General features: G+C 40.9%; 1 protein-coding gene across 1 annotated transcript in view; it reads left to right on the top strand.

Moving 5' to 3' along the window:
- Window positions 1–1,361: 1,361 nt before the first annotated feature.
- Window positions 1,362–25,740, top strand: part of TBX15 (T-box 15) — a 40,314-nt gene continuing 15,935 nt past the window's right edge. The window contains exons 1-6 of the mRNA XM_026859477.1: window positions 1,362–1,570; window positions 10,760–10,861; window positions 12,619–12,790; window positions 13,142–13,309; window positions 16,665–16,729; window positions 24,173–24,270. Coding sequence (XP_026715278.1) covers window positions 1,479–1,570; window positions 10,760–10,861; window positions 12,619–12,790; window positions 13,142–13,309; window positions 16,665–16,729; window positions 24,173–24,270 — 697 coding nt within the window. The 5' untranslated portion in view covers window positions 1,362–1,478. The remainder of the gene's footprint in view (window positions 1,571–10,759; window positions 10,862–12,618; window positions 12,791–13,141; window positions 13,310–16,664; window positions 16,730–24,172; window positions 24,271–25,740) is intronic.

Here is a 25,740-nt window from a genome sequence, read left to right as displayed (position 1 = left end):
AAGAATTTTAGCTGGGATGATTTCATCACATTTTTAACACAGATAGTTACTTTTTGTCTCCTCAAGTTTCCCCAGCAGAGATATCTCTCTTAAAGTGCAGAGAATACATATAAATAGCTGTTTAATTCCTTCATTGAGATGCTTGTACTTATGTGATCAATGAGGATACTCTAAAGTATTGTTTCTGAATCTTCTTTGAAATCCACAGAACTCTTCTTGAGCCACTTGACCAAGTGCTTTACTCATTTATTCCTCTGTCGATCATCTATATAAAACTAGTGCCAATTTGTTAGAAATCAAGCTCAAAACCTAAACACCTTGCTTTGCAGAATGTATTGTGAATTATTTTGATGTTGTGTGAGTGTGCAGCCTGTTGCAAAATAACACTGCTATTTTCAAAATTCCATCTTAACCCTACCGTATGAGAACTAAGACCATATATATACCATGCCTACCTAATACATATGACATATTTTTGCAAAGAAATGGCCATCTTACTCAACATGCCAACCTGGCCTTTTAAACTAGTCCAACCTACTTTTTGTTTTGCTTTTTTTTGTTTGTTTGGGTTTTTTTTGTTTGTTTGTTTGGTTTTTGTTTTGTTTGCTTATTTTTTGAGCAAGCCTACTTCTCCCCCATAGAGAGGTGGTTGTCTCATGTGCTCTTTTCTGCAGTTTGCTTCAGTTGCTTTCCTCAGTAACATATTCCATATGTTTATTATCTCCGCTTTTTGTCCTTCAGTAGCCTAGAGCATTTTCCGCACTAAAAGCTGCATGGTTATTTTCCCAGGAAATATCATTGTTCCAAAGAAGATATTATAAGAGCAAATAAAACACATTTCCAAAATGGTGCTGCCAAATAGCAAAATAAAAAAAATGCTCATTATTTTTGATGACAAGCATATTAAAAGGAAAAAAAATGTGTTGTTTAAAAATAGCCAACTCTTCAATAGTAGTGCGGGAGGATATTCAATTAAACAGAATGTAGTTTTCCAGTGAGCCCATCTAATCTTGGATTGAAACTATGGGTTGAATTAGGTTTTTTTCATTTCTATTTTTTTAATCTATATTTTGTACTCCGTTCCCAGCATTGCTTGATGCTATTTATATTTTATGTTAAGTCCTTTTTTCAGCTGTTTCTAAAACTTTAAAAAAATGCCAGATGTCATGTTGGAAACCCAAAGCCCCACATCAGGCCATAAATCACAACAAACCATAAATGTATAAATGTGTTTATATACATAAAAGGCCACTGTAATGTTCTTTAGCACTTCCCTTGTTGGCTTTCCTCTTCCCTCCCTTTACCACTCACAGCAGGTAGAATTGAAGTCTCTTACCTGGCTTGTTTACTTTGCAGACTCAGAGCAGAGCACTGGGTCAGACACGGAAGTACTGGCAGAAAGGACGTCCTGCTCATTTGGCTCCCATTCTGACCTTACATCTGGTGGTTCAGGCCCTCAACCTCCTCCACCTTCATCCATGGAAGAGATTCAGGTAGAACTGCAGTGTGCTGACCTCTGGAAAAGATTTCATGACATTGGGACAGAGATGATCATCACGAAAGCAGGCAGGTAAGAGATCTTTGGCTTCTCATCCAGTTAAAAAAAATCACAACAAAATATTTTTTTAAAAAATAAACTTTTTTTTTTTTTTCTTTTCATTCTTGATAAACCAAAGGAATATGCAGGAAAAATTAAATGGCTGACAGAGTTTCACAGCTGTATCTCCTACTAGCTTTCTTAAGACAGGTAAAGTTGTTTCGTATTGCTTGAATTAGTGGCTCCAAAGGAAAACTGGCAGCTGCAGGAAGCTGTTGAGGATAATCTTTCTTTTGAGCAAGTAAGTCAGGAAATGATCATTGTACTGCTGGCTGTACTGAATTTAAGATGAGTTATGAGTTTTGGGGTGAGCCATTTGAATTTCCTTTCAAGTTCCTATAGCACTTCATGATCCAGTTGACTTAATCTCAAATACAGTGAAATTCAAACTCACCTTTGCACCAAATGAGTTTCTTCCTGCAATTCTAAATAGATAAAATGTTAATGACTTCCTGTGTAAAAAATGTGCAGGTTTAATGTTTCCCTCTGCTATTGCAGTGAATACCACATCAGCTGAGGTTAGAAAGAGTCACTAACAAGACAGATTTTTTTTTTAAAAAGAACACCTCACCCTGCTATGCTGTTAGTCGATCTTCATTGCTGTCTACTGTTAAAAAAATGGCTAGAAATCTGTTAGCCAAAACACACCCTGAAGGTAGTTGTAAGTTTCTAGATCCCTCAAACTAGCAACTTTCAGCCATGTTTGTGTTAACAAAACGTTCCTGACTTCCACCTAATGCCGTTTGAATGCCGATTGAGTCTGTGACCGAAGTCAGGACCATGGACAGAGCCGGTTAAAGCGAAGAAACCACGTGACTGTCACAGGAGCTGTTCCGCTCCTTCCACAGGCCTGCAGAAGGGAATTTCCCTCAAGTTTTGGGGAAAAACCACGGTGCTCTATGGTTTGTAATTTTGTTTCACGTTTGCACTCCCAGAATTTGCCAGAACGGCTAGACTTGTTTCGCGTTCTTGTGAAGTGAGCACTATTGCTCAGTAACTCCAAGAAGTCCAGATAATTTGAGAAAAGTTATATTGGACAATCAACCCAGATTATCCCTGAAGAAGATTATCAGAACCAGGTTAGCTCCCGATTTTAGGTATATGATCTCATTGGCACAGGAAGTGTCTTGCATCAGTAGAGTGGCCTGTGGTTTTTGCCTTTCTGCCTAAAATGGAAGAGGCAAATAATGGGAATTATAACACTGGCTACTATGCAACACCTTTTCTCTGAAGATGTCAAAGGAGATGTAGAGAAAATTGTAATATTCCTCTTTTTATAGGGATTGAAATTGAGATCTAAACAGATTAAGTGATCTGTCCAGCATCATATGACACTGGCATTCTGACTTTGTTGTCCTGGTGCCTGGGTCATGCTGTTTCAGAAACTGAAAGAATGTAATATTAATTGTTGGATTAACACATATTCTGAATGAATTAGTTGATCTTTATGGGATCTTAAAAAGCCATGCCCTGATTACAAAAAAAAGTCACAAAAAAAAATTGCAACATTGATGCCACTGCAATTTTGCAAATAGTTCAACACAACTTCTCACAAAAGCCTTGACTGCATTGGCAGGGGTCCTGGAGAAGAAGTGTTCATAGAAAAAAATAGCAAAATATTCTGTGGAGATAGAACATAATGAAATTAAATACTTTAGATCCGTTCAAAAAAATGAAAATTTTCTATTTGGTCAGACTGATGTATGTATACAAAAAAGATTTTGTAGTTCCTTAAAAGTCTTTAGGAAATTACAATATTGAATACATTGCTTTAAAAACAAACAAACAAAACAAACAAAAAAACCACAAACCCACAAAACAAAAACAAAAAAATACAAAAACCCAAACCCAATCTTTTTTTTTTTTTTTTTAAATTTGTCATCTGCTATCTTCAAGCTATAAACTCTTCTTTGTTGATTGTAACTATATATTTTGACACTTCTGATATAAAACTGTTGTTCTGACATCTATGAATTGAAATGTTTCGTGTCAGCAATGGTTTGTGGAACTTGCCATTCATGTTGCCTTTCTGACAAATATGGTTTCTCCCATCACATATCATCATAACAAACAATAGATCTAATTACACAGTAATAAAAGGAAGCTAATTAAAAATTACTGTGAGATGTACATAGCTCCTTCCATGTGGGTACAGGATGCATCTGAAGTACAATTTCATTGAAGAACCATGCCAAGAATAATGAGCCCTATTTAATAAAGAGGCATCGCAAATAAATGTTCATATTCTCTTTCCCCTCCTGATTTTTTCTGCCCTCTTCCCCCCTCAAAAAAAAACCCAAACCCCAAAGTTTATATTTTTTTACATTTTAGCTCAAAGATTTTGCTTTTCATGTTTTGGAGGAGAGGTCTCTATACTCTCAGAAAAACCTTGGTCTGAATTTTCTGATTCTGAATATGTCTTTCCCCATTTACGCAGCTGTCAGATGCGTTTAATAGCACATGTTAAGAAAGAAGGACACCCTAACTTTATTTTAAGGAGCCCAATACAATATGTATTTCCATAATTTTTAGTAGGGAATAGACAAAGGAAAACCTGTAATGACTGTATAAAGAATATTTTTCTTTCCAAGATTTTTTTTTCTGTAACACCATTAACAGCAGTACCTTTGCAAGCTCCAATCTCGATAATTTTTCCAGTTACAAAAGACTATTTATCACAATACAGAGAATAACTTACTGTGCAAACGATTCTTTACAATCTTAAATAATATTCTTTCCCCCTGAAAGGAGATGTTTATCATTACTTGAGTCCTGATGGTCAACTGACTCATTGCTGGCTGCCCACACAAAATCTGCATAGCTACTAAATATATATATTTTTTCTGCTTGATGATGCTCTTCTCCAGAAGTGATGTTAACAATATTGGAGGGAATTATTTTTATCCTGCTGACTACATTTGTAAGATAGCTAATCATTGCAAAGCATAATGAAGAGTTGGGTAGTTTCTTTAGGTAGCACTTTGTATTGGGAATGGCCCTTCGAGATATGATAAAATTCAGAAATTAAATATTTAACCTCTCAGGTTAAACATTTTTCTTTCAGAGAGGATGCGTCTGTGATGGGTGAGAGCTGAGTCTAACAGTTCTGTTTCTCCATATGGGATGCATGGTATACAATTAATCCAATAGATTAGACGATGATTTCTAGCAAAAATAACAGAACTGGTGTTATTTTCTGTAGATTTCCTACTACTTATCAAAATTGTGAGAGACACACAGTGTAATCTGCAACTTCTTCCTTCCCCTGGGAAGATTTTTCTCTTCTTGTTGCTTTCTCTTTGGAAACCCTGTTTTGAGTCCTGTAAGGCCTTGTTTTGAGAGCCATTATAATTACAGATGCAGTTGCCTATAACTACAGCTGCTCCTTAATTTTCTATGACTCTTAAGGCACTGCTTCGTTCCTGTCTGACCCCACAATGTCTTTCTGCTCTTACTGTGTAATGCTATTTTCTAAGCTAGGTTATCATTTTAAACATATTTCTGGAGCTATATCCTGCCTATGTCAGTCCTACTATGCTTTTTAACTTTCAGACTCCCACTCCCACTCACATTTAATTCTGCTTTGTCTTTTCTTTTCTTGATGCTGTATTTATAGAAGTCTTTTTTTTTTGTCTGTCTCCATAAACCTACTTCAGTCCTCTTAGAACTTTTCCTTTCTTCCTTTCCATCGGAACGTTTTTATTCAGAATTTAATAAGATGCTTATAACAAAACTCCTTTGTGCTAAAGATGCAAATGGCTTTTTGTCAGCTGCTATGCATTCAAATCTGCAACCACCTTTATCTCCTTTTTGTTTGAAAGGCAATCTTAGAGTCTGTACAAAATAAATTCAACTTAAGCCCCAGGTCATACTGATTTAAGCAACTAGACCTAAAACCATCTTGAACTCCTTTTCTCTACCTTCCTTCACCAACAGTGACCACGCATGTACTGGCAACATCAGCAGAGGAATTTGAGTCCCTCCCCACCCCCGCCAGCTGAAGTTCATGGTCACCTGAGCTGCAGGGGTAACAGTTAGGTGACTGCTTCATAAAAGTGCTGCTCAAACTGGGAAGCAATGTGCACTTAGCACTAGGGGAATATACTATAAATATTGCTTGGATTCTTGTTCTGGAAGGGAAACGTTGGCTACTGTTTACGGAGGTGGCTATATGAGTGTGGCCACACACACAGGCACAGCCAGGAGGTGTTCCTCTGCTGACCCAGGTTCTACCTCTCACAGAGCCAGGATCTCATCTCAACAGTGAAGGAAATGATCTCATCTGTCATGTTATAGTTATCATATCTCTACTGTGGGATGGCTCCAACCTATGTACTGAGGCCAGGCTCAGTAATAAGAGTGAAAAAAAACTAATGGTGAGTGGAACAGGTGATTTTGTCCTGTCCTGACAACTCTGTGCCTCTTGATAGGTTGGTTGTCTGGAGTTTCTTTGCTTCCCTGAAACCACGAGCCTGAGTTGTTTGAAACGTGTACTAGGGGCTGTTTACATTACTAAATGGGAGGTTTTTTTTAACTCCAGAGGAAGGAAGGAAGGAAGGAAGGAAGGAAGGAAGGAAGGAAGGAAGGAAGGAAGGAAGGAAGGAAGGAAGGACGGAAGGACGGACAAGGGTCCCACAGTGCTATTCAGTTAGAGATAGCAGCAGGGATTTTGTTGCAAAGCTCTGTTGAAGCTGAAGGGGCCCATGAGAGGACTTCTCAAAGTGAGGACTGGCAGGTTACAGCTACCAAAGTGCCACCCAGAGGTCCTGGTCCAGTGGGCTAGATAAGATTTCTGCAGCTTCCAGAAAAAAGTCACCTTCGGGAGCTACTGAGAAGATCTGCTGGTCTCCCTCTCCCTCATAAACAATACATCCTTTTGCTCCCAGACTCTGCCCTCAGCCTTTCCTCTCAACACAAACATATCCTCTACATGATCCCACTCTGCAGAGGAAAACAAAAAGGCATTCCTCCCTTGCCTTGCCTTGCCTTGCCTTGCCTTGCCTTGCCTTTCTTTCCCTTCCCTCACTTTCACTCATCACAGGTTTCTTTTCATAAAGAAATATACATGTGGCAGCAGTCTTAAATGCAGGGAAATATGAGGTATAAAATAGCAATGATAACCTCAGGCTGCCCTGTAAACTCGTGCACATTGTAAACACCATGCACACTTAATCTGCAAACCTAAATCAGATTATTTTGCAGTGTTCTCAATCACATTTTTTAATGAGTAGGAAATTATTACTCTGTTTCTGTCAATAGACAAATTGTCTTTTGCTACAACTGAAGAGCACATCCATTCATTTTAGGGTTTGTATTTAGCAGATGTTACCCGTAGGCAAATTTAATCTTGTTTAAGTTAAGTTGTTCTTATGCAGTGTATAAACCATTACATTAAACAGGCATGAAAACTGTATAGTAAATTGTGTCAGCCCTTTTAAACTCTCATCCAACTTCTGCTCACTAAGCTGTCTCTACAGGAGTATTTCCAATGCCTGAAGACTTCAAGGAATTTTAATTTTTATCCCCTAATGGAGAATTGTCCTCTCTAAAGCTAAGATGTGAAACAAAGAATGAATTTATGTTGGAAGGAATTTTTGGAGGTCATCTGGCTCATGCCTCCACTCAGAGCAGGCCAACTTTGAAGACAGATCCAATTGGACACAAGCTTCATATGTGTTGATTCAAGGAACAGGGACAAGAGTTGGGACCTTGAGGCTTCCAGGTGTTAGAAACTGAAGCTTTATAATATTGGGGGAAAAGAAATCCAGTTTGGGGATATACCTGTGATCCTCCTTCTTTGAAATTTTCACAAAGGAAAATTGAGCTATATTTTTGTATTAAATGAAAATTTTAAACAACAATAAATAATGCTGGCTGCCATAATCTATGACTTCTTTCTATTGCTGAAAGTTCCCAAACATGATTCGTAATATCAATACACTACTGTGCTGACAAATACTATTTTAATAAAATTATAGAGATCTCTGTATATAATTAATTTTCTTCACATTCAGAGTTTTGTAAACTTAATTCTCATTATGGAAGGAGATGGGAATTCAGTAGACTGAGGTACAAGGACGTCACAAAAAATGCCTTTTAAAACACTTTTAAGTGGTCTTAAAAATAATTGTAATAACCTATTTCATATCACATCATATTTCTCCTAAAAGGGTACTGTGTGTAAATTCACAGTCTAAGTTCAGAAGACTGTTTTCCTTCTGAGTGGTAAAGTTGACATATAAATAACTTAATCATCTCAAACTGCTGTTGATATAAAACCTCCTCCTGAAATCTATCAGATATTGTCACGTGTCCCCTATGAAAACAGCCTTCATGTCTGTAGCTGTTGACTATAAAGTTAGCTGATATTTTTCTAGATGAAAGGTTCTTGACTGTTTATTAATACAGTCATTCAAATGGCCTGAATTCCTTCCAAACCTTCAAGCCTCCATTTTCTATAGGGCTTCCTCTGGGAAGCCAAGAGTCAGCCAAGAGGAAACCCAGAGCACAGAGACTTAGCCAGGATTATACCTGAGTACATCCCTAAATCACCTCTCTTTGCCTCTGCCTTTTCCATTTTCCCCTTTCCACACAGCAGCGCTTCTGGAGACCTGCTGTGACAGTTCCAGGCCACATCCTTATGGCAAAGAAACCTGAGTTACTTTTACATCCCCTGAAAAAGAAAAACAGTAATAATTTACAAAACTTTAAAAGTACACTTAAACCTTAGAGAAAGCAGTGGGATCAGCAGAGCTCTCTCCGATCATTTTAGAGATTAGCCTCTAAGCCAGCTGAATGGTCTGTGGTAATCTTTTACAAGGTATTTCATAAGCAAACAACCCCACTGGCTATACGCAACTTTACACGGGGCTGCAGATTCAGAGAGAGCTTCTTGGGACACGCAGCGTTCAATTTTCCCAATACAGTGCGCAGACTTAGACCCAAAGAGACTTAGATTTAATCCTGGGTTTCTCATCAACCCTCTGAAACATGACCCACCTCTTAAGCTGCTCCCAAGCCACTTCTCTCCAATTAAGGAAAGCTGGACTGTAAAATGCCACATCCTGTACCCATTTGGCTTGGCAGATTTAATGAGCCATTGTGGTAGAAAAAAGGTAATGCCCTCAAGCCACTGAAGACTAATCCATTATTCCTTTTTTTCCCCAAAAATCATTCAACTAACACACTCACACTATTAGTTGTACAAATGTCCTCTCTCCTTGAAGGGTTTCTGCATAAAAAAATTCTGACAGTTTTATGTCTCTCATAACTGTGGTTAGCTGTGCTCCAGCAACTGTGGGGTGGTGCTCTCCCTGCTCCCCATGATAAATGCCCATTTCTAAGGCAGATGTAGTTACTAATAGGTCAGAACTTTACTTCTTGGTGGCCTGAAATGGAAGAGCTGTGTATAGGGCGAAGGCTGAGCACAGCCTTCTCCTTCCCACCCTCTTCTGCAAGTGGGTATGTGTGGCCTAGATGAGAAAGAATAAAATAGTTTCTCATGGTTGTATCCCTTCAGTGCAAAGTTCTAAAGAGATGTTTGGAGATCTTGACATAAGATTTCTTGTTTTCTTCCTCCTTCAGGCTGTGTCCATTAATAATACTTTGAGAAACAAAAATACTGGGAGAAGGTTTAAATCTTCTTCTCTGATATTTCACTGCTCCTTACTAAATAGAAAGGAAAGTGTCTTGATGGTTTCCAGGGATGACCTGTAGAAACAGTGGACAAACATTTCTGGTACACTTTTCCACAATTCTGGCATTGCAATCTTAAATTCCCCTTCAATATCCTCCTGCCATCCAATCTACCCTCATTCCATAAAGATATATCTATTAATCGGTGAAGCAGAATGTAGTTTCATATGAGCATCCAGTACTTTCAGTGTTCCTCCTACCAAAGCTCTGTATCTTCTGGGCAGAAGTCATGCAATCGGGTAACACCATCCTGTAGGACCTCAGCTCAAGATTTTCTCCAATAAAGGCTGAGAAGCCACTCAAGTAGAGCTCAGGTTTGAGTTAACAGACAGTGAAACAACTCAGGATTTCTTTCAGTGCTCTGCTGCTCATTTCCTTTTGCATTTCACCCAGTTCTGCTCCTCAGATTTTATGAAGATGTTAAAATACTGCATTAGTTGCAAATATAATATGGCACAAAAAAATTCAGCTCAGCATGCTGAGGACAGTGTAGAATGGCAACTGGACTACTGGCAACCAGAAAATTTTAAAGGAGAAATTATGCCATAGCCACACTAACACTGACATGCTTTGAGGTTCATATTGCTGTTCTCTTCTGAAATAATTACCTAGCTACAAACACTTCCAGAACAGTGACTAGTGCATAGCAGAGTTAAACTTGTGCTCAGACAGGAAAAGAGAGGCTGGGAATTGATTCTTGCTGGTGTAAAGTTTCATAACTTGCCTATCAGGAGAAAATACTTAAGACAGATCTGGATCATATGATGTAGAAAAAGCAACACTTATGAAAAAAAGATTGCACAAAATACTACCAGGACCTCAAGGAAACCATGACGATAATGACAACGTTTCTGTTAAATGTGTAATATGTGCCTAGTAAGTAGATTAATTTGAGGGACATTTTTTCTTAAATAACTATAAGCATAAGAATGAGAGGATCTTTTAGGATGATGGATTTGCTTTAAATATTACTCCAGTACTATCAAACTCGATACTGAAATGTTATTTTTTTCAAAAAAGAGAACTAAAGTGATCCTGTGCTTAATGAAATATGATAGAATAATTATATAATAGATGGATGGCCAGTGGGAAAACAGCAGGAAGGAGGTACGCCAGTGGGAAAACAGCAGGAAGGAGGTACGCTGCCCACCCTAGAAAGGCCTAGAGAGGACATTTTGTGTCGAACATAGCAGAACTGTCTGATAGGAGCTGGGACCAGAATGCTCGACTAGGAGTGTTTTATTTTTGCCCACACGTGGTTATTGTGCTACATCTTTTCTTAAGTGGTAAAAATGTGAAGATTCAAACCACTGCCAGCACAGCCTTTGCTACCCACACCAAGCCCGGAGGAGTCATGCCAAGTGCTGGGCTGTGCAAAGTAGAGTACTCCTGGTGTCAGAGAAAGGTCTAAGAAGCCCATTCAGCTTCCTTATTCACCATTTTCTTCTTTATTTCTACTTTTCCTAGGAGAATGTTTCCAGCCATGAGAGTGAAAATTACAGGCTTGGATCCTCACCAGCAGTATTATATTGCCATGGACATTGTGCCTGTGGATAACAAGAGATACAGGTAAACTTTTTAGGTGCAGAGGTAGGAACCTTGTCATAACTCACTGTCAGTGACAGAGGAGGAAGGACACATGCCACTATACACCATTGCAAAGGTGTGCTGGAGGAGACCATCTTGATTGACACCAACATAGTTGATTTGATCAGAATTGTGAGATGCAAACCCAGATGTTGAATATGCTCTCTTGCACTTCCGGATTGAAATCTTGCTCTTTTCAAATAGCAGTTTTTAATAGGGGAAATCCATAGCATGCATTTCACAATTGACGTGATTAACAATGACTGTCTGAGGAAACTGATAACTGGAGTTATCAATGGGGAGTCTGGAGTCTCTCAAACTACTTCAGCAAGAAAGCAATGGGCAAGTAGCGGCTGAACTAAGATGGGCACCTCCAGTCTGGCCTGAAATGAATTGGGCACAGCAGCCACAGGGATTATAGTCCCTGACCTACAGTGTGGAGCCATTAAGAAACCCTCTGGTGCATCCTCACCCCTAAGCTGAAAGATGAGAAGTGGTTTCTCTGATATTAATGGGCTTCTGATCCTAAAAAGTAGTCTGGAAAACTCATGGTTCTCTGCATCCGAGAAAACTATTAGACAGAGGTGTTTTATCTATACTCATTAAAAGACCCCTGAGAGCAGGTCTTTTCCCCAGATAGTCTTGATTGCACCACATTTCAAGGATTCAAGAATTGATCCTCTGCGTCAAATACTAAATATTACATTTTTGCTCAGACTGTGCAGTGTTTCTCAGGAAAATGTTTTTCCTGCGAAGCATCAAGGTAGTGTCTGATACTCAGCTAGATGTTTTTCCCCTTTCTTTGAGTATGGTTCTGAACAGCAATAATGTCAAAATTAAATGTGTTGTCTTACACTTCTTTTTTCTTTGTTAGCTTCTGTAGCAATATCGAGCAAACTAGCAGTGAAAGAAACAGATTCTTTTTGTTTGTTTGGTTTGGGGTTGTTTTTTTTTTGTTTTGTTTTCTTGTGAAAGTACAGGAAATGAGTCACTGAAATATCTTAGTAGAGCTGAGTAGAGACCCAATGAGGGGCAGCACAACTCAGAGGTGTTAGCAGGACTGTTTGTGAAATATTGTAGGCTGAATGAGCTACAGGATAGAAAGAAAAAAAAGTGTCTAGGCAAATCTATGGTAGACAAATTTATGGCATATATAGAATGGCTTGATCAGGAACACAAAATATTACAAAAGACCAGGAATACAAAAATTATTTTTTCCTATAATCCCAACATCTATAATACTATATGGAATTTCCTATTTTGCAACATTTCAAACCAGAAATTCTTTTATCAATTGTTTTAGTGGTATCCATTGGATTTTGTTCTTTCTGGGTGAAGACACATGTTTTGCGCAGTCTGGCATGGCAGCCAGCACAGACTTCCAGAATTACAGGGCATTTATTAATGTTTTTGGAGAGGGCTTTGTTTACACGGATTTTCTAGCCTCTTACTCTGGCTCAGAGAGGGTTAAGGAGTTGAGAAGGCACATGTGGCAGAGTTTTACAGGGAAAATAACTGCAAAGGTGGTTTTAATAAGGAATCAAGTCTGAACAAGTGGCTCAGGGGTAATCTGGCTTTCATTTAGAAGGTAGGAGGTTGCAATAAAGCACATTCTCCGCTGACTGCAAATGAGAGCTTGGGGTGTGTGCGGTAGGGTGGCAGGGGAGGGGGAGCCCTGGAAATGTTCCTCCAGTGAGTGAGTGAGAACTTTCCTTAGCCATCTACCCTTCCTCTTTCAGATATGTGTATCATAGCTCCAAGTGGATGGTGGCTGGCAATGCTGACTCCCCAGTGCCCCCGAGGGTTTACATCCATCCTGACTCACTGGCTTCTGGAGACACCTGGATGAGGCAGGTGGTCAGTTTTGACAAGCTCAAGCTGACCAACAACGAGCTTGATGATCAAGGCCATGTAAGTTAGAAGCTAATCCTGATGCTTGCTGCTCCAGCCTTTCTTCTCTCAGACGGGTGCTGTTGCTACTTTGATGTCCTGCTGGGCATGCTCTCCAGATTTATGGAGCTTTTTTTTCCCTACTTCAGTGTTTTTCCTCAAAATGTTGCCTGACCCTGTAAAGCAATATGGCCCCTTTCTCTCTGCTCATAGCACAAACTTTGTTTCATACATGCTTGTAAGGAAAGGATACTTTTCTTCATATTAGACCTTACTCCACCCCTGATTCCTTGTACATTTGGATGTAGTGTAGAATATTTGGAAAAAAAAACCCCAACAGTACTTTTTCTTCTCCATTTGTTTTCTCTTCAGATAATCTTACATTCAATGCATAAGTATCAGCCCCGTGTTCATGTCATCCGCAAGGATTTCAGCAGTGATCTTTCTCCTACAAAACCAGTTCCTTCAGGAGATGGGGTGAAAACCTTCAACTTCCCTGAGACTGTCTTCACCACAGTGACAGCCTACCAAAATCAACAGGTGAAGCTTCATGCCTTTGGTCTCCTTTTATGTTAGATGTTTGTAAAAATATCAGTGTACTTTTCATATATGAGACATTAACTTCTCTAAGAAATGTAGCTCAAGAAGAGTATACATTTTACAGGCTCACTGGTGGGTTTTTTTTCTGCACAAAAAGAAAATGCTTGCAATGGAATGGTGTGGAGACACAAAGTATTTATCCAGAAAACCACCTTGCAGATAAGGTGTCCACAGTTTCTCGCGTAAAGTAAGTAGGTGAGATCAACCATAAAGGTGTTGTGTTCACATTTCTTTGACGCCTCATGGTACAAACTACAGTGTTCTGTCCCCACTGTAATTTTAAGGCAGTACAACTAGTCTGGATCTGTTATCTCACAAACAAAACACATAGTTGTGGGTTTTTTTAACAGTGAAAGAAAGTTTTAGAGAAGCGCAATTTCGTCAGTTTGCTGACAAAAGAAGCCTCTGAAAATCACCATCAGCAATCAATGTATTACATCTGAACTGAAATTTTCATGCATAATTAAGGTTTGATTCAGACCTTGCACAGTTCCTAGTGAAGAGTGTTACTATTGACTCCAGACATCATAAGGAAAAGATGTTGCCACACCAGGATCCTATCTATAGAGACCTTGACTACTGAGCTTTGTTACTGATCTGTCCTTTTTCTTAAACTAGACTTCACAGCACTAAAATATAATCTCAGTGCACAATAGTGTTTGATTACAGAATTCCCTGTCTATCTCTATTTTCCCCAAAGATATCTTTAAGAGGAAATTAATTGCTGAAAAAGTGAACATTTGAGAATATAAGCATTTGAGACACCAGTAAAGAGATTTGGAAAGGTCTTGATATGGATTACACATTTGTTTTCCCTTTTTCTTTAGTGGCCAGTGAAAGATGGTGCCCTGATCTTTAAGGAGGTGGCCTGCTTCATTGTTTCTGCAGGCATGTTACTTGCATGCATTGAGAGCTCCTTACGTTCATCTGTTGCCTTTGTAGTCTCCTTATGTATTGCTCAGGGATTCCCATTAACCTTCACACCACCTCTGTCATGCTTTGGGCTCAGTGTGCTCCTCTTCTCTTGTTCGTGTACACATACTCCCTATTTTATTCTCACGTGAGAGGCACTGTGCACATCCTATTTCCCTTTCCTGCCATTCTCCTCCTTACTGGAGCGGGGGTTGTGATGGCATTAAAAGGGCTGTGGAAGGTAACTTTTTCCCAGCCACATGAAACAGAATCTCAGTTAGGGAAGATTTTTGCTGTGTTAATAGTGTGTCCACTTAGAGAGCACAAGGTACTATTTTGGAATAAAAATAATCTGTTATCAAGCCTGTTAAGGAAATAGGTTATACAATTTTCTGACATAAATTGCAGAGCAGTCTTGAATCAGAAATGGTGAAGTAAATATTTTTTTCCATGACAACATCTGTGCTTCTGGAAAATGACTTCATGAACCCAGTGAATGTCGTTATGTTTAGTATTCTTGGACTGAGAGACAGACTCACGTCAGGTCAGTTCAGGGCAGATTGTAAGAGTTACCCAATATGTAATAACCGTGAATTGTAACAATTTAGTAAATTGCTACAGAGTTTTTATTTTGCAAGGTATAAGAGAGAGCACACATACTTACAGTGCTCCCATGACTGCTTCTGGATACCCACTCCTAACTTTTTCTCTGACTGGTCCCCTTGAATTAAATTTGGATCCAAAATGGATCAACTTCCAGGAGAAAAAAAAAAATTGCAACACAATTGTGGGTTTGCTGTCATTGCAGCATTTGAAATTTCCTGCCCCTTCCCCCAAATGCATTTATGTACTTCAAAAACTTTTAACTGTAGACCAGATATGGAAAGAGTACAGAGAAAGGAAAAGTAATGACCAGACCGATAAGACATAGTTATGCAGGTAAGGGGAGTGCTAAGGCAGGAATATCTGTCGGGCACTGGCTCTGTAAGGCCACCTCACTGTAAAGAAGCACTGAAATTTCTTCCTGTCACCCTGAATTCCAAACGTTTTGGCATTTTGCACCTTCCCAAAATTGGGGGGTGGATTTTTATAATACAAGTAAAGAAGATTCTGATGGGTTGTAGAAACCTTTTCATGAAATAAAAATTTAAATCCCCTCAATTTGCTGCATGCCCTCCAGTGGTTGTAAAACTTTGCCCTACTGGGAGAAGAGTCTCTGGAAACAATTGTAAAATGTTAGCAAATCCACCACAGGGATTCCCTCTGCTGTAATTCCATCCTCCACAGAACATATCTGTCTCTGTATGCACAAGTCCCAGGACAGCTGCAAAGTCAGGCTAGCGGAAATTAAGTTCACAAATTAAGCTTCTGCAAAAATAGGAGCTGCATTCCAGATCTGAGGTTAATATCCAGAGTAAGGGCTTGGTCCTGACAGAAGCAAAACACCTGTAAATCCCCTTCAGATAAGTCTGTATTAAACTAGTCCCTTTTGAGCTGTTTCAGCAAAACCACCTCAAATCTGATAGGATCTGGCAATAACTCTCTTTTCACTCCAGAGACTCAGGGACAAGGTAAGGCTGGCAGAGGGAAGCTCTCGTGCTGCAGAGGTTGGGGATTAGCCAGCAACAGGGAGTATGATACCATGGGCTGCAAGGTCAAAATCCCAGTATTATTTTCCATATTTACCAGCATGAAATTCACGTCTAAAAATAAAGCAGGAAGGAAGGTTCCCCAAAAGCACTTAAGTCTGACTGTCATCTTATTTGTTTAGAGGAGGGAAAAAAGGGGGAAAAAAAATGGTTTCTAGACCATAAAACCCTTGAAGAGCCATCCAGATGCTGACCAGAACAGCAGCACCTTGCACATGGGACTGGGTGTCCAGCTGCCATCTTTGGAGACTGTAGCCTGTGATTTACTTGGCCTTTACTTCTTAGAATTGTTTAAAGGTCTGTGAATGCATCCCACTGCTGGATATCTAGAGTGCTGAGGTGGGGATGACCCAGATACCAGCCAAACCTGAGCAGTATGTCTGCTTTCTGAGTCACATGGCCGTTGATGAGTTATAGCTCCTGGGGTTCTGTACCTGGGTCCAAGGTGTGCTCCTCCTTTAGGAGCAGCTTCTCAGGCCCAGTGTTGTGCTGACAGATTTCTGCTGACATCAGTGTCCTGATGCTGACAGATTTCTGCCTCTGGCACCATTCATTTGCTAAGCAGGTAATTTGTTCATGGCTAACAGAAGGGCAACTTTAATGTAAATACGGGGAAATAAGTATAAAAGATGTACAGGTGATTTGGGCAAGAGTGGTAATCATCACTAATTTTCATTTGTTGAAAGAAAAAACAAATAGAGAGATCAGCTAATTGTCTTTTTCTTCCTTTGTAGATCACCAGATTAAAAATTGACAGAAACCCCTTTGCTAAAGGTTTCAGAGATTCTGGAAGAAACAGGTAAGAGGAGCTTGTTTGTGTTTCCTCACTGATCTCATCTCTCCTTCCCCTGATGAGTGCACAGGGCATGCATCTAAGGCTGAGGAAGGCTTTTTGTGATCGTAATTATTTTTTTTACAGGGGAAGTTTGCTGTAGACTATTTCTTAGAGGAATTAGAAGGACTGTTTACCTTCTTCTGATTACCTAAATCAATGTATGATGATGACTTCCTACTTTCCCGGTTAGCCAGCTAGACTGACCCTATTTCTCTTCAGAAGTCTCCTCCAGTGCTGGTCCTACCTCTGCCTGGGTCCTGCAGTCCCAAACCCAGACAGAAGGCTTTAGATATTCTTAGACAACACATCTGCAAAGACAGCTTATTACTTTCCTTCTTGACAACATTTTTCTGTGACTGTATTTTTTTTTCTGTTATATGTTTCATTTCCTGTTTGCTGCTACCTCAGTACCCCTTGTGTTACCAGTACTTGCAAGGCTGTTTTCTTCTGTATATATTTTGCTGTTGTTTTATTTCCTGCTGGATAATTAATTTATGCTCATTTCTATTATTTTCATGTTCTGCTGAGCTTTCCCATTTGTTGTTGAGATTAAAACATTATTTAGGATCTCTGGTAAGTTACTAGTAAACTGTTTGTGTATTACTGATATGGTACCACATACATTAGGTAAATGGACTTGTAAAGATACTGTAGAATTACTTTTTATTTTTTTAAATTAAAATGAACAGAGAGAAAATTTCAGAATGTAAAACAGACTAATATGTCATAGGCTAACGTTCTGCAAAATAATAAAAGTTGTAGGTGACCTAGGGACCTAGACATTTTTGTTTGTTCTTTATTATATGTAGATCTGGCTGAAGGGCATTTTAAAATTTGAATTTTCACAGGAAATTCCAAAACTTGGAGCACAAATGCTTGCTTTACATTAGAAGAAAAAAACTGAGTTTCTAATATGTTTGCAAGATAAAAGTACAAAAAAGTCCTAGTTTCAAACAACTTCAGCTTTTCTCCAGTGATGTCAAATTGTGTCACTTAATTTTGTGAGGACTTTCATGAGAAGATCGAGTACCTCAAACATTATTTAGAATACATTGTATTGTAATAACACAATAGTAAACCAGGAACTTTTAATAAAAAAATATTTGTATTAGTAAAAGACAGAATTGTCAAAGAAGAATAAGACAGTCCAAACAAAAATTTTAAGTTTTTCTGCCACTCATGAACCCAGCAGTGTGTGCAACAGATCTAAATATTTCAGATTACATGATGTAGGTATCCTTTAAATCCGTGTGACAAAGGCTTTAAACATTAAATTCATTATAGAATTAGACATATATGACTACGTTACAATAACCCAAGGGTTGTAAAGCAAGGCTCTGAATGTGCCGACCGGAGTGAAAATCATGTGCATAGCCCTCGTTTGCTGTCCCCACGGGCACTGTAATTCAGTTTTTACTTGCATGCTTCTCTCATGTGTGTTCGCCAGGACTGCTCCCTCACTCATGGTTTGGTATGGGAAGTGTTCAGTGAATGGGCAACTGCCCCGTGTTTCCCATCACCTGTGCAAATGCTACACTCTCCATGATCACCAAGAAAAGACATCATACTGACCTAGCAACTTCCTAGCTCAGCGCCTCTGTTTTCATCTTGCTGGAGCTATACAGAAAGATGTTACTGCCCTTATTTAATCCCTGCCATGAATGTTAGGTCTGATACTTGAAGCATATGTGATCTTTACTCTGCTCTCCTCTCCTGTGTGGGGGGAAGTAGTATATGCTCCGGGTACAAGGTCTTCCCTGTGTGCAGAGATACAGCTGTGCTGGAGGCTGGGTTTAGAAGAGGGATTGATGCAGTTCCAGGTACATGGTGGGCTAGATTAACGTGGAAGGCATTAATAAGGTCCTAGCCCAGTGAATTTGGACAGTTTCCTGAAAAGGTTGGGAATTACTGATCTTTGTAGCTCATTGATTTAAGAAAGGGCAGGAAATTGCTACACGGCTGCAGCTGTGGGGAGGGCTCAGTAAGGCTCTCTGCTGATGTAAAGAGGAATTAAAATCTTTAAGGTATTACACATCAAAGAGAGCAGCCTGAGGCTTTAGGAAGAAAAAAACAGGCAAAGGTATTTGCAAGCACATATAGCAGTCAGGCGCCTGCCTCACAAGCAGTGGTCTGGCTAAGGTTGCACTGCTGTTGTCAACTGGTGGAGGACACTAACGCTCAGCTGCTCCCCTTAAAGAGGATGTGGATATAGATGTATACATAAGAGGGAGAAAAGCGTTAAGGTCCAAGCTGCATGTGGAAAGGACTTTCCAAACTGTGATGGTTGGCTCCTCTTCCCCTAGTGACTTTCTAATCTCATCAGGATCACTGGCCAACTGGAGTGATGACAGTGATGGTCTGTAGCTTCCCATATCCCCACAACAACTTTGGTCAGGTATGGTGCATCAGGCTGGAGAATGTCCCACTGAAAGTGTAGACCTCCTTTGAAAAAGAAACTGGGTAATTTGAAAAAGAAACCGTTTGTGAAGAAGGCAAGTATAGAGTGTCTAAGAAGTTTTCTGTATAATGTCTTAAAAGAAAAAAAAAAAAGTGTGGCAGCAGCAGGGGCGACAGAATGTCTGAAGTTGTGCCAGGGCATGGTATCCCAGCAACACTGGGATCCTGAATTAGCGCCATGGTTAGAGTTTGCCAGCAAATGATGGAGGAAAAAACCAAACGCTAGAAAAAACAGAGCATGGTGGGAGAAGAGGAACTCTTAGGCTACCTCTTCCCTAGGGCATTCCCTTTTTGCTTTGTGTTGAGGCTTTTCCATGAAATGAGATGGATGTTTTTCCTTCACTTGTTTCTTATTCTGTTAACACTGTTGTTGCCTGCTGCAGAAATTATGGAGTTGACTGTTGTTTTTATAGTACAAGAGACTGCTAAAATCCTGCTGCCCTGGGGACAATCCCACCATGCTGTAACTGCCAGTATCCACCCTGGGGAGAGATTTTTTTCATGGATCCCTTCTGGGATCTCCTTCATTTTTTTGCATGGTTGTCTCCCTTCACAGCTGACTGCCTCAGTCCTTGTGCTGGGAGAAGGAGCAGTGAGATATTTCAGAGGAAAGGATGCAAACACCTCAGCAGCTGGACACTGTTTTGCAGTCTTTGAGCACTCAAGCCATACTAACTAATGGTGTTCAGCAATCTAGCCATTACTCTTGATGGATTAGGGAGCTAGCCTGTGTTAGAAGGCCAATTCTTAGTTCTCACTTACTAGAGATTCCCTCTACGTGATTTTTGGTCCCTCTTTGCTTTATCTGCAAAAGCATGTAAAGCATGTGTAAAAGTGAAACAAGAGAACCAGTACTGGTGGTGAAAGGATACCTATGTAACGTATGTACAGGGCAGGTATTACCTGGTTGCTTTCCTGAACTTCAAGAGATTGAGAACCAGAGATTTTGACATATGGAGCTCAGCTACCCAAATGTTTGGGTAGCAAGGGTGCACGTTTAATGCCACAGAACCTATTTTTGGAGACTGAGTAAAGTTCATTTGACAGTGGGATGCTTGCAGGAGCTCCTTACCCAGGAGGAAGCCAGAACGGAGAACAGTCAGGAAACTCAGCAGGGTGATGGAAGAAAAAAAAAATTCAAGCTGAAGGCAAGCAACAGCACTTTCCTTTCAGATGTGGGCAGCTGAGGTGAATAAAAGTTGTTTGCATTGGAAATGCTCTTTGAGCTTTTGTCTAGGGTAGGAGAGCCAGGAGGCTGCTTGAAGCCAATAGTTTGGCTTCCCCAGTGAAAAATGAAACAATGACCTGAATCCTGCGTGCAGCGGGAATGTCAAGGTCGGCCATATGGAATGGATTATGGAGGTGCACAGATAGCTAGTCCATCTTTTTTCATTTTTCAGACAATGGAACTGTTTCATTTATTGCCTATTATTAAAACTTTATAGCACTAAAAATAAAAGAATGAATGAAAAAGAGAGAGCAAATTTTGGATACCTTTTAAAGGACTGACCTTATTAAAATAAAGCTGGCAGTGAGTCCTCTTCTGATACTTTTTTTACTTCCTTCATAAAGATGGTGTGAGAGGGGAGGGTTTATGGCCTGATAGACATTTTGAAATCAATCTTTCAGTGCAGTTCTTTGGAAGAGAAAGTGGATGCCACATGGATAATGTTCAACACACTTGGTACCAGCAGCCCTCACCAAAGTCCAAAAGAAGTTGCTGAGATTTCAGAAATGCTGAAAACAACTGGGTTTTTTTTTGTCAGCATTTATTGCTGTCCCAAAACATCTCTTCATTGTCCAGGTGGAGTATGTTTTCCCTGTTACAGGCTGAAACACACACAGAATAGCACTCCAGTATTTTTGCTGACTAAGAGAGCACTACCTTTCTGTCCTGTGGTGGAGGCCTGTGATGTGGCTCTGGATATCTTGGTACCACACCAGTGCCATAAACTGTTATGGGAGAGAGGGCTGTTAGATTGACAGTGATAGAGTTTCTTGATTCCCACCTCCTTACCTCAACATTTTCTTTCAAAAATAGGAATACATCACAGACAGAGGAAAAAGATATATTGAAAGGCTGGGGATAGAGTTGTAAAATCAGTTACTCAAGGGTGGTGTGACTTCTTGCCAAAGCTGTTTTTTGCAAAGCTGCATATTCTTTCTCTGCAAGACTCCATATATGGGGTGGTAGGTGCCCCATGGGTAGCAGGTTAGCACATGAGGCTGGTGCCTCATGAATCTTGTTTGGTTCATAGAAGGATGTGAATGTTCAGTAAGGATGCGTTCTGCTTAGATACTATTCCAAAAACATTTGTTCTGGACAAATAAAACCTCCAAAAAAACCCAACAGGAAAAAAGGATGATATAGTATATAGGGAACTAAATTTGTGCATAGGAGAGCTGGACATAACTTTGAGATCTGTCACCCACATACTTAGAGAGGGTGTTTTATAATCCATGTTCCACATATGCATACCTCTGGGGGAGTAAAGGGGCTGGGGCAGGAAGAGGAAAGAGGCTGTGAAATTTGGCATCTATTCTTCAGGTACCTGTGGCTGTGGTGTTGCTTGCAGCATTACAGGGGAGTCTGTGAATTTGGTGAAGCCACAGTGTTGCTGCCAGCAGTTGCAGTGTGGAAAGGGAAAGGTGGCAGGAGCCATGGGGGTTGTTGTAGACCTGCTCCCCTGGAGCAGGAGGAGGTAAGACCCTGGTGGTGTCCCTCTCCTGTCCCTGGCATACATGGCAGGAATACAGAGCATCTTGCTTATTTACCATTTATATGCCTATTGCCCGTTTACCTTCATCCATTTATATAGTGCTGCCATTTACCCTCTATCATCTCACAGGCACAGTGGAGTCCAACCTTTCAAAGCAGTAGAATATTCCTTTTTATTACTCTTTTATTTCTTCTTTTTATTATCTCCTGACTATTTTCTTTTTCCTTTTAGAAGTACAAATTAAACGGTACTTGCAAGAACTGTATTGATACAGGGGAAAGTGGTAGTGTGGGAGCTAGAAACTTTAAACTGTGAGTCAAACTGAGTTGAGAATGATGCAGGCTCCAGGCAGAGGCAGGGGTAATAGCTTTAACTTGCCTCTACTGTTTCCCTGAGCCACCTCCCATTAGGGGTTGGATTTTACTGGAAGGGAGACATAAGAGGAGAGCTAGAAGCCAGATGCTGGTGTAGAGTGGGGTTATGTGCACAGGGATCTAATGACTGAGCCAGACCGTGTGAATACTGGTTTTAGTGAGCTGGCCTCCCTACTTCCCTGCACAATCGTTGTGGCAGATGCAGAGCAGCTGGATTAACACAGCTGGAACTTTCAGTCTGCTTTTCAGGATGTGTTACTTGGTTTTAATCAAGACAGGTCCTTACAACAGCAGGTCTTGTTGCATTGCAACTTGCTCAGGGCATTTTATGCCCCCTGGATATACAGTACCAGAAAGCTTTCCCTTCGTGTTTGGGCTGGGCATTGTTTCATGAGAATGCAAAAAGGTACTGTTCTCTTCCCGATTGTGTGTGTCGAGAAGCAGATGCAGTCTGAACATACGTGGCTTTCTCACACAGGGAGTGAAGGAAATCCTGGGGGTGGTACCAGTAGTCGAAGAGCTGATTGTGCATACAGACTCCAGCTTAGCAGATGGGTTTGCGTTCTGCGCTGCCTTGTCTCTGAGCTCCATGAGCTGGCAGAGGCCACTGTATTAACCAAATAGTTTTGTTGTAATGTGCTCAGCACTAGTGTGAGACTGCTATGCAGAGATGTCTTCTGTTTCTACTTCTAACAGCTTAGCAGCTAATAAACACCATGCAACAACCTCTCTTCTAAACCTCCTCTTAAAATATAGAGTTTGGTTTGCCAACTCCAATGTATTTAAAGCATCCAAGCTTCCGGGGAGACTTTGGAAAGTTAACTGAGTGAGTGGAGGCACGTGCAGAAAGACATTTTCAGAAGCAAAAGGCAGCTCCAGTATCAGCTCAACATCTGATGAGAGGCTCTGGGGATGTTAGAGCCTTTTGCATTGAAAGGGGATATGTTCTCACATTTGATGAAGCATCTCTAGTCGAGTTCGGTCAGTGCGAGGTCTATAACCTACTGCTGGAAAAGAGGCAGGGGAAGGCAAGAAATGGGGAACAGAGCAATGTGCAGCTTCCACAGAGGGGGGCCTTTCCTGGGAAGAAACTCCAGGGGGTTGTCTTGTGAAGAACATGGGGGTCTTTCTCTGATTATATGTGTATGTTCTCACTGAGCCTATGGAGTTATAGACTTTCAGCAGAGCTAGCATTCTGTGGTGAAAATAAGAACAAATCTGAGATCACAGCCTTTCGAAAGGAAAATTTCTCACTTGATTTTTGGCTTTTTCTCTTTGGTACTCTTTGCAGTGAATTAGGTCCCCAAAGGAGAGACGACACACATCCTTCATAAAAAACTTCTTATGAAATTTTATTTGAAGTCCCAAAACCCAGATTCCCATTTGGACAGCTTCCTGTAGCACTTCAAAGCAGTGTCCAGAACTAGGAGGTGGCAGGGAAAGGCAATTCACAAAATCCCTCTGATTGTGAAGGCTGAATCCCAGACCTTCCTCGTTTGCATCACAGCTTGCATCCACAAAGTGTGGAAGCCCGCTCTATGATGAAGCATGCCTTGAGGAGCTGACAGTCATGTGTCCCCTGCAAAGCAGACAAAAAATTTGGGATCCTTGTTAAAAAAAGATAAAGGTGCTGGAAGACTGTTAGGAGCTTTTGAAATCCCTGGGGAAATTTCTTTTTACTCCAGTGGCTAGCACCTGTGCGGAAAGGCTCGCTTGAGGAATTCACAGATGCCAAGGTGACCTTTCAGAGGCCACTGGCAGCCTGTCAAGCAAGGTCAGAGTCCTCTTCCCCCGGCACTGATACTCTTGCCAGCTGACTGACATTCTTATTTCCTTGTTTTATTTTCATTGCACAGGACGGGGCTGGAGGCCATTATGGAGACCTACGCCTTCTGGAGGCCCCCCGTGCGCACTCTCACCTTCGAAGATTTCACTACCATGCAGAAGCAGCAAGGTGAGCATACAAAGAGCATGCAAAGAATAAGCAGGAGAAGAGGGTGTAAGAGCAGCAATGTGCTCTGCCATGAATTCAGTGGCTGGGATGTGGATATCACACACCTTGCTGAGCTCCTGACTGCTGTGAAAGGACACAGAGCAGAGAGGATGGATGGAAATGGTGGACAGGTTGTGCCTTATGAGGTGAAATGGAGCTGCTTCACCTCCCTGGTGTTCCCAGTGCTAGAGCTAGAGTCCTAAGCGATGGAAGGAGGAGCAGGAAGGAGCGCAGGGTTAGGTGAACCAGCACAAGTACTTGGCATGAGTTAAGCATGAAAAAGGCACAGAGAGACTGAGGAAATGCTCCAGCATGTCAGACACTATGTTCTACATTTACAGTTAACGTTTACCATTTGTGCGGAAACACAAGGGGAAAGGGTATATGTCCTCTGAAAACTTTAGGAGACCAGAAATGGGCCTTAGCCCAGGATCACGCTGTCTCACTTTCAAAACCCGTTGGCTTTGCTGGAAAGACTTTCTGTTACTATGAGTTTGGGAGGAATTATTGGGTAGGCCAAGTGTTTTCCGCTTATTCATGCTGTGTCTTTTCATAGCTTCTGCCCTTTACATCTTTCATTTGTTAAGTAGGGCTTTCATCTCTAGTTTCAGGATGTGTTACTTTTTTTTTTTTTTTAAGAATAGGGTTTCCCCATTCACTTCATTGCAGCTATTTCTAGTTAAAAACACAGTGATCACTGGGAATAGAGGTGTTAAGGCAATCTGGTACTTTTTTTTTTTTTTTCCAATATACATGCAAGAAAAGAAAAAATCCAAAACTGTGTTCAATATGACACAAATGTTAAACAATCACAACCAAATGCATGCCCTGTGTAGCAGATTCTCCAGCCTGTCGCACTTGAGCTTGATATCACCCCAAAACTTCCTTCTGGACTTTGAATCCACCTGGGCATGGTGGGCATGGTCTCCTCTAGAGGGAAGGGAGTGGCAGTGGCTTCAGGGGGTGCCCATCACCAGGGCAGAATCAGAAGGGGATCCAGAGCAAGAATCTCTTCTGTCCCTCCATCCCCCACCCCAGTTCCCCCTGCAGCATGCCAGAGCCCAGCTCACCCACTAAATCATTTTTCTGAAGTCACAGCACCAGAGGACAGACCACACTCCTGTCAGCTGTGTGAGACTCCCTATGCCTAGTCTTTCCACGACCACCCAACCCTTCTTAAACAGCACAGCACAGGGCAGGCGAGGTTTTGCACAAGCTCAGGGGCTTTTGTCGAGGAGCACTTGTGGTGGGGCGTGCAGTCAGAGATGGGTTAAAGCAGGGATTCAGAAATGTTTTGATCACCCACCTAAATAGAAACATAACAGCCTCTCCTCCTAGTCACGGTTGCTGAAGCAGCCCCCGTCCTCTGCCTCACCCCCTATTCAGGCTCACACGTCTCCCCTCCCCTCCCATTGGTTATCAGATAACATC

Source organism: Athene cunicularia (assembly GCF_003259725.1).
Source record: "Athene cunicularia isolate RWA chromosome 1 unlocalized genomic scaffold, athCun1 chr1_part1, whole genome shotgun sequence".
Classification (NCBI taxonomy): Eukaryota; Metazoa; Chordata; class Aves; order Strigiformes; family Strigidae; genus Athene; species Athene cunicularia.
The sequence above is the reverse complement of the archived record's forward strand: the minus strand, read 5'-3'. Positions and strand labels throughout refer to the sequence as shown.